This window comes from Dreissena polymorpha, chromosome 9, assembly GCF_020536995.1.
Source record: "Dreissena polymorpha isolate Duluth1 chromosome 9, UMN_Dpol_1.0, whole genome shotgun sequence".
NCBI classification, from domain to species: Eukaryota; Metazoa; Mollusca; class Bivalvia; order Myida; family Dreissenidae; genus Dreissena; species Dreissena polymorpha.
The window spans coordinates 14,518,693-14,528,555 of record NC_068363.1 but is presented as its reverse complement, the minus strand read 5'-3'; the positions used below and the strand labels follow the sequence as shown (position 1 = coordinate 14,528,555).

The window sequence follows — 9,863 nt, the reverse complement described above, 5'->3', positions numbered from 1 at the left end:
TGTCTTTATCGAAACTTAGTGTAAACCACACTATTTTATTGTATTCCTATCGAAATATACATTTATGCATGATGAACACACACTCCAAAATACGGTTTTTTACACATAGTTTACTGTTAAAAAACACCACGTCCGACATGTCCTTACAGAGTTTAGATAAAACTATTGTGTTTTGTCACAGAAATTACGTCACACGATGTACTACGTAATATATTTCGCAATATAAAATATTTCTATTTTCGGTGCGTGTAATGTGACGTCATTAAATGGGTCTAAGTAGTCCGGCTAGTATGGTAATACGAAATTGGAAACAGCGAGTAGCGTAATAGGGGAATTTTTATTTCAACGATTGATACAACCTGTATTTTGTTAAAAGCATTAAACAGGTATATTATAAATTCATGTATGGTGAGGAACGAACGACAACTCTGCTAGGAGAATGTTTTTAAATGTGAGCAAATTTTACAAAATAAACGATCATGTTCGGGTAATTCTTTAAATAAATCAGGAATAAACCAATATATACGTTAAATGTATTTATTTTGAATGTTTCATCAAATTTGATAGAGAAATCACGCTTTGAGTAACGTACACGTTGCGATTTCGGATATTTTCTAAATGATGACTTGTGTTTGTTTTATGTAACAAACTGGATACTGGTAAATTACTTGTGCTGCTTTATGCTTTAAAAAATATTTTGCCATTTTTAATCATGTTTATCGAAAAATCATCCATTTATATTAACATTTAATCCAAAATAAATCTTTAATTATGATGCTTTTATTTAAAAAAAACTCTAGGAGGTTGTTGTACTGATTTGCAGTGATAGAAAATGTCAGTGGCATATAAAAACAAATGCATTGTTTGCGAACATTAAATGAGTGACGTTACAGGGGCGGATCCAGGATTTTTAAAATTTGAATCCTGCACACTTTTTTGGTACCCGATTAGTTATTCAAATATTAGTTGAACTAATCTGACAAACATAGTTTGTTTTTATATTTTGACATTTCAAACTGTATTGGGATGGCGGCTTATGTAAGAATCGTAAAGCATCCGTCCCAGCGACGGCAAGTTTATTGAAATAAACATGATCTTAAAGTGATATTATGGGCATTTTTCACCGTTGAATTGAGCTGAAAAGTATGGCGCACCAAAGGGGTCGAAACTTTAACTTCTGCTCGAGCAGTAATTTGTTGGTCGAGCAGCATTTAAATGCTGGTCGAGCAGCATTTTTTTCTGCTGCAGCAGAAGTATTGACCCCTTTGGTGCGCCACAGAAAAGAATTAACAGGTCAAAAAAGTAAGTTAAAATGTGGTTACTGGCCAATTATCTGAAACTAATCTTGCTACCAGTTGTTAATAAAAAAAAAAATTATATTCGATATTTTACGTGACTCACCCAGGCCTGTAAGCCGAAATGATCCGTAAAACATAATTGTGTCTTTGTGTCTTATAAACGAATCTGCACTAAAACTAAATTTAGGTTCACATTGTACATGCATGATCAGTTGTCAAACGAAAGTACGGCTGATATTCAAATGCATTATTTTTCTCTTTCCGGAATTGTTTTAGTATGTTGATGCTGCATTAACAAATATAATTGTATATGTATTGAAAACACTAAAAATAAACAACGGTTGCGATAGACACCTATAAACTGTTAGATGCACCTTAACATTGCTCGGGTTAATGTATTATTAAGCAACAAGGTGAGCAAGATTTATCTACACTGGTTTTTGCCGAGTCAACTTTGATTGTTGAGGAATTATGGGGGCATATGCAACTTCAGCCCCCTCAGGATCTGCGCTTGATGTAATGCTTATTCACTTTGAGTACATCCAAAATCTAGCCACAATGAGTTGGATAAAATCCAATGATACCCCTGCCTAAGAGCAGATAATACTCCATGCTTTATTACTATTTATATGGACCTGATAATGTTGCTATCCAAAATAATAAAGAACATGGAGGAGGACTAGAAATCCTGGACATGTTTTGGAAAAAAATTATTATCAAGAATTGTGAAATCATTAATTAATGTTTGTTGTGGTATAATTAGCCGCACCAAGCTAGATTGAGCTAAAGCCTTTGAGACCAGTTATTTCAAATGATTTGGTTTAGGTAGCATGCCAATATCAAATAAGTAGGGTATATGTCGGCTATCAGGTCTTCTTATTTTATTTTTATATTGAAATATACTTATAATAGACATCCTCCTTTAAGTCCTTACAATTTACAATTTGTTTCCATTAAGTATTAAGAAGGTCAGGTTACCCAAACCATACCATTTATGTTTAGGCCTAACAAATGGCTGTTTTATTTTTATTTTTTAGGACACAAAATATTCGCAAGCTTTGCTAAATTACAATCAAACACACAATACTGAAATTCTTACTCTTAAACATCTGCATGAAAAGGCTTTAGATATGTTGCTATCTGGAAAGGACTGTTTATGCTCTCTTCCAACAGGATATGGGAAATCCTTGATATTTGAGCTTCTTCCTTTTATTGATCCAAACTGTTAGGTAGTGATATAAATTGAACCATTGAATGTTATCATGGCACAGGAAGCACAAAAGCTTGGTACTTAATCAATGTGTCTTACAAGTAAGAGTGACCTGACTGGTATTAAAAAGGATCAGTTAAGTACATTTTCTGCTATCCAGAAGACATTTTAGATAACAAAAAAATCATGGAAATGTTTAGGAATGAGGACTTTAAAAATGAAACAGATATTCCTAGTTGTAGATGAAGCCCATTGCATTTAAGAGAAGGGAGATGACTTCAGACGAGACTTTAAAAGGCTTGGTAATTTAAGATCTGTCTTCTGTTGTCGGGTGTTAGCTTTAACTGCCACAGTTACTTGTGTAGGCCAAAAGGAAATCATGAAAAATTTACTCATGAAAAACTGGGCAACTGTTTGTGCTGCTCCAACTATGCCAAATATTGTTCTCGCTGTCTTGAAAAGGCCCAGTGCAACATCCAAAGGGAACACTTCTACCTCACCCTATGACTTAATATTTGAAAAAAATATTGAATGAATTGAAAAATAAAGGGAAGGATTTCCCCCTCACGATCGTCTACTGTAAATCAATACAATGGATTGGCTACGGATATGAACTGGCCAGAGAGATACTGGGGGACCAGTTTTATGAAGGCGAGCAGCAATCAGAGCATGCCAGGGTGGTTATGTTCCACTCTTCTAAGGAAGACAGTAAGGGAAAGGTTAGTATCTCTTCAGCACATATACAAAAGATAATGCTTTAGGTGTGGGTAAATTACCAGGCAAGCCACATAAATTGTTTTAGTTGATTTAAAATCCTCCATTCTTTTTTAAAGTATTTTAAAATGCTTTAATTAAAAAGAAAACATTTTAGTTTGTAACGAATTGCAAAAATGTCTAATTTGTTCAAACAAGACAACCTTCATTTCTAGAACATTTCCAAACCTTGTTTGAGTTGTGTCATGCAAAAACCAACCTTTTGACCAGTGTAGGCCAAGATCAGCATGCATGCAAATGTGTGGGCTTACCAGGGCCTACAATGTTAAGGCAAGGCACTAAAAGACCTGATCAGTATGCATGGTTGCGGCAGGATGATCTGGGTTACACTGGTTTCAAAAGACACGTGGCAGGTTTTTGAAACAAATAGCTCTATTTGTGAAATTTTCAGCTCAAAGCCATGATCCTTGCTGATCTCCAGAGGCCACCTAGTGAATGTTGCATAAGGCTTGTATTTGCATCTGTGGCACAAGGTATGGGGGGAGATTTAAGACATGTCCAGCGTGTGATACATGCAGGGCCACCTTCAACACTAGAGAGTAAGATTTTCAATCATTTACACTGTTACAGTGAAAACACAAGTTTTTGCCATAAAAACAATCTTTACTCTTTTTTATATAAAGATAAAAAGTCTTGACAGCATAAAAGTACCATGCAATCACTTATGACTATTACCGCAAAAATTGAAGTCTGTATAAATCTTCTTAATGAATTAATGAGAAAAACATACAATCTTGAGGTTCAAAATTATGTATTGTTTGTATTTTTGTAATACATGTAAATACATATCCAGGCAAGATATTTTATAGAAGCACACGACTGACAATATCATATGACAATATGTCAAGTGTTTAATTAACCCAGTTTTTGATGGCAAGTGACCAATATCTAAACTTGATCTAGATATTTTAAAGAGAAGTACTCTGACAAGGAGCAAAAATGTATACTGTTTTGCGTACACAAGATACTCTTACTATTTTGTCCAAAATAAATGATCCAATAGTTTACAGACGACAGACAACTCTTAACAATGGAAATCCAGTCGCTTGCCATCAAAATAATGATAACGAGTATTATGCCAAAAATAAATGTGGTTTGGGTAACCCTACCTAGCCATTTTTTTTCCTGCCTAGATCTACCCACGGACTCTAGATGAGATGGTCAATATACGCTCCGTGATCTACTTAACTGTTTACGTTGTGAAAGGGGAAGGAACTGCAGACAAAATTAGGGCAAGAATTAGTCGTTTAAAGGTTACGCATGCGCAATTAATTTCCTTCTATATTACATATAAAATAGTTGAAGTTCGATATCAATTTTTACCATGATCAAGCAATGACCCACTACATCATCATACATCATTGGAAAGATAAATGCATAATCTTTTGAAAAAATGGATGTCATTAAATTCTATACATTGTAACTCAAAATATTCACCTTAGAATATGCAAACCGGTTTTGACAGCTGTGCAGGCGACCATTTTGGGCTCAAATAATACGACCTACTTTCAAAGCCGGGAACCATCAACAGAAAAAGTAGAGCACAAAAATGGCTTTTTTTCTTATTGCTTACAAATATAACTTCAAATTGATACCAAAACATTCCATTTGCAATGTATTTTACAAATCTATGCAGCATGCACTGAACAATGTTTGCTAAGTATCAAACCGATGTAACCCTAAAAACAGGAGTTCCGGTTTGGGGTTATGTGACCTCAATAAAACAGGTGCTTTCTAACCGTTGTGAATACTCTTCAATCTTCCCTTAGCACAATAACACGTTTTTACTTTTAAAAGCATATTATTTGTTAATGCAATGATTTCTTCAAAGAGGAAACTTGATGCAGTGAACAAAAATAATGACATACTTAATAGCGGCGTAAGGTTTTAGTTTATATTTCTGAAAACAGTAATGATTGTATTGACTTATTTTATTTTGTCACAAGTTTTCGTGTTTCATCAATCGTGTCGTTTTTCTGTAAATTGTAATACACATAAATAAATATCTGTCTTCCAGTAATTGTATTTAACATGTTCGTTAATTTGCCAGTCATCACGTATATTGTCTTTATATATATGCACATTAATGTAAGATGCATACATGCCAGAATTGTTCAGGTCCAAATCAGGACATTGTCATTTCATAAAATGTGGAGACATTTGACGAAAAAGCATGACACCTAAAACAAATAATCATGCCTCCTTTACTGTCGTCAGAAATCAGTATACTTCTTCTAGAACCTCAAAATGTCTGGCCAATGTTGACAATAAATGTGTCCAATAATTTTATGACCACAGCGTTCTCCATTTTCCGGAAGACACAGGCACTATGCAGATGTTTCCATAACATGAAATGTGGGGCATACCTCTATTTGACATCCATTTAGGACAGAGGCACTTGTAAATGGTGTAACATGATGTATGCCCTTCGAGCACTGTTTTTATTCAACAAGTTGTCAAATAAGTCTCAATTTAGATTGATGCATTATGTACAATCTATTTTCTATAAATCAGTTGACTGAAAATAGTGTCTTTGGACTTGATATAAACCATTAAATACAATAGCAGTCTGCTTTTTATTCACTACAATGCATCTATCGCTAGCAATTAGCAACTATTTCATAAAAACACCATGGTGTGAATGCCCAATTAAATCAATAATTTGCCCATAGCTTTCTGATATAGTGTCAAAAACAACACTTGTGCACTCGACAAGTATGATAATGTATGGTTTGTTAAAAGGGTGCAATAAAGGGATTTGCCATGGTAATTTTAAGCAAGACAGAGCTTGAATAGTGAATTTTATTGTGACCTTATAGAATTTAGGTCATTTTTTACGAATGTTGGGACAAATTATGTCTCATAGGGACGCCTGGAAAAACACCTCAAAAGCATGACTGTCCTGCCAAGATCGTGATGTCTGGCATGTATGTAAAGTTGGCATTATTGGTCATTACTTGACAATGAACTACTCTCAATTTTTATCAAAATAAAGGTGGACCTGTTTGTAAATGAGCCACCTGATGAGGAAGATGTATCAGATCAAGATGAAGACTCCAGTTCTTCTGACGATGACAATGTAAATGATGATGGAGATTCAGACTCAAGCCAGTACTCTGGGTTGGAAGAGGAGGTGGCATCGTCTTCCTTGGTAGGCTATTATATGAGTCGCGTTCTGAGAAAACTGGGCATAATACAAGTGCGTAAAGTTTCGTCCCTGTGCGGACTGCACAGGCTAATCAGGGATGACACTTTCCGCTTTTATAACTTTTTTCGTTTAAATGAAGTCAATTCTTGGCAAAAATCCAATTTAGTAAGAAAGTGTTGTCCCTGATTAGCCTGTGCTGACTGCACAGGCTAATCTGGGAAGACACTTTACGCACATGTATTATGCCCAGTTTTCTCAGAACACAACACATATTATCTGTTTTTGTGGCATCTTTTATGATGGGGCACCATGGCGGAGGGCTAACAAATCTGTTGTTAACTTAACTTAAAAGTAAAAGGCAGCTTTATTTTGACTGTGATTTTAATGTGAAAGATGCATCAAATAAAAACTATTTGGACCATTTTTGGAATGTACATGTAATACATGTTCAATATCTAGAATATAAGACCTGGCAAAATGTTTTAAAGGAAAGTGTGTGGGAGAGGCCTTTACTTTTTGTTTGATAGAACGCAAACATCAGGTCCCAATTTTGTCAAAGATGCTAGTTTTAAGCAAGTATAGCATTTTCCATCAATGTGTCTGTATTTATTCTCTTCTTAACATTAAGAGACCGAATCATCAGCAGTGCTATCCACAATTTAATTTTTAGTTCAGACACCTTAGTGTTGTTCCCAGGCCGTTTTAGCATTGCGCGTCGCCATGCTCTTTTTTGTAGCGCCACCCTGCCTCCTTTCAAAGCCATTTAGCGCCACGCTGCCCTTTCCAAAGGCTGCCGCTCTGCCCTTTCATGAGCAACCGCTGTTTTCCGCCCTTATTGATAACATCTTAATTGCCCCTTGACCAATTTTCTACGCCGACTAGTATCAGATTATAGCCCCAAGGCAGCGAAGATTTGTGCAGTCGTGAATTAGTTATGCGTGAATAACGCGGTGTCAATATCAATCAATAATGTCAGAGGCTATGTTATACCAAGCTCACTAATCAGTCATTGATGTGTACTCCTCCACGATTAAATCGTGGACTGTTACTTCGGAGACTTTTGATGAAAATCTGGATGTTATCCTCGTGGAAATTGTGCATTTCATGTGCATAATTCAATTATATCAAAACATATTTTTACGCATATTTACATTTAAAAACACAAACAAATTAATTCTTTATCATTATCGTCTTTAAGATAATTAATTATTGAAATAATTACTGAGACATATAATTAAACAAAATGCGAATTGCGTATTAGGTGGAAGTATTATACGATTTTACGTTGCTATGCACACCTGTCGCTAAATCATTTTATCAAGATGGAGGACATACAGAATAAAATTGTGACTCTGCAAAAATGGCAAATAACGTCGCAAACAATCGAATTTACGATGAAGATCATACATTTAGAAGGAATTAATGAAATGTCTGTGGTAATCAACAATGCATAAAAATGTTTTAGATAGCAACAACATATTTATTTGTAATTACTCAGTGGATGAATGTCACGGAAACGAGTGTTTGCGTATTGTTAACTTAGCAATCAATTTACTTGCAATGTTAAACATCTGACAAGAGTATCGTTAGAAAATGGGATAAGACAAACATGGTTTCATTTATATGTTAGTGCATCTGTGTATAATCAGATTCATATGCATATATTGCTTAATTATGTTTGTCATGCTGCACTGTGTATTGAAACAGCATGGTACTTAAAGGGGCCTTTTTACAGATTTTGGCTTTTTTTTTAACTTATTCATTAAATGCTTTATATTGATAAATGTAAACATTGGATCATAAAAGCTCCAGTAAAAAATCAAGAAAAAAAATTAAAAAAAGGAAAAGAACATTGCCCGGAGCAGGTTTCGAACCAGTGACCCCTGGAGTCCTGCCAGAGTCCTGAAGTAAAAACGCTTTAGCCTATTGAGCTATTCCGCCGTGTACACATTCATGACGTATTTTATACCTTATATAAGCAATCTTCGTAGTTTCACAAAATTTAACGACAAAAACAGAACTCTCCAAATTATTCAATCGTTTCGCGTTGCAACGCTTTATAATTTTTAGGTTTTAAAATCGTCAAAAGATGCATATAATGGCTATATTAGAGCATGGTTAATGTTCAGTATTACTGTTTCCTCACAAATATCATAACTAAACGAAAACTTACGAATCTGAAACAACTTTTTTCAATTTTGTCAATTTGCCAAAGCGTGAAAAGATCCCTTTAAATGTACATTGCAAGGTTAATATATTAATATAAATCAAAGTAAGTTTAATACATCAATTACCATTAAATGTGCTTGTTTATATTTTGTTTTTTTCCACCACTGCCTCTGATGTGATTACATGTTTCTTCCTTATTCAGGTATTCACGGAACATTTATGCTCTTTTTTGCCTAAACTGCGCGCTAAAATGCCCTTTTTGAAAGTAATGCGCCATGCCCTTTTGCCCTCCTGGGAAAAACACTACACCAAGGGACTATTGCAGGTGTGTTTGGGAGGGGTGCGCCCTCCATACTTAGATCGTTTTTTCACTTATCATGTCAAATGATGTTATTAGGTGTATTATTTCTCTTAAAGAAAAACAGCTATAAAGTGATTCATTGATAGCAATCAATTTTTACTTTGAGCTCTTTCCTGCATAGATATGTGAAATGGCAACTGGATTGATTTCTCAATACATCTGTTAAAACTTGATTCAATCTTTTATTGCATACTTATGAATACACCCTTCTCTGTCCTTTGCCCTAATAAAAATGCTAAAGAATTTCATTAACACAAATGTTTGCTGTTTTTCTTATATTTTCTTAAATATGAAGTGATTTTTGGCATATCATTATGTAAATACTAAAAGACTTAATGCATATATGTCAAACTTTTCATATAGGCCAGAATGGCTAGCTGCAGTTCCTGAAAAAGTACACTTACCCATACTGGAACATTTCTAGAGCTATGGGGACTGACACTCAAAATTCAAGGGCACCTGGGAGGGACTTTATGATGGCCTGTGGAAAGCAAGGTTGAGGTGTCAGGCTGTACAATTCTAGTACTTAAAAATTGCATGGCATGCTGCTTATTTATTTAAAAAAAACGTTTTTAAATGCCTTGTTTTTAGGATGACAGTTCTGACGAGGAAGAACAGGGGAGTGATAGTGATGATGATGATGATGGCAAGGACTTAATGCCGAGTGATTCAGTTGACAATATTGCTATAGGTACTAATGCAAAAGAACCAGCTGTTGTGGACGAATATGAACAGGATTCTTCAGATGAAGAGGTATTCAATGTGAATGCATTGATTCTATGAAACAATTGTCATGTTTTTAATCAGAATGCATATGAAAAATAGCTAGTTTTTTAATATACCCCATCAAAGTTTTTAGTGTAAAATTCCCTCAATAGAAGGGCATTTGCCCTCTTCCCCAAG

General features: G+C 34.8%; 1 protein-coding gene across 1 annotated transcript in view; it reads left to right on the top strand.

Annotated features, from left to right (window-relative positions):
• The first annotated feature begins 5,017 nt into the window (after positions 1-5,017).
• Positions 5,018-9,863, top strand: part of LOC127844161 (ribosome biogenesis protein bop1-B-like) — a 44,867-nt gene continuing 40,021 nt past the window's right edge. Inside the window, exons 1-3 of the mRNA XM_052374187.1 lie at positions 5,018-5,161; positions 6,278-6,433; positions 9,552-9,713. Of these exons, the coding sequence (XP_052230147.1) occupies positions 5,099-5,161; positions 6,278-6,433; positions 9,552-9,713 (381 nt within the window). The 5' untranslated portion in view covers positions 5,018-5,098. The remainder of the gene's footprint in view (positions 5,162-6,277; positions 6,434-9,551; positions 9,714-9,863) is intronic.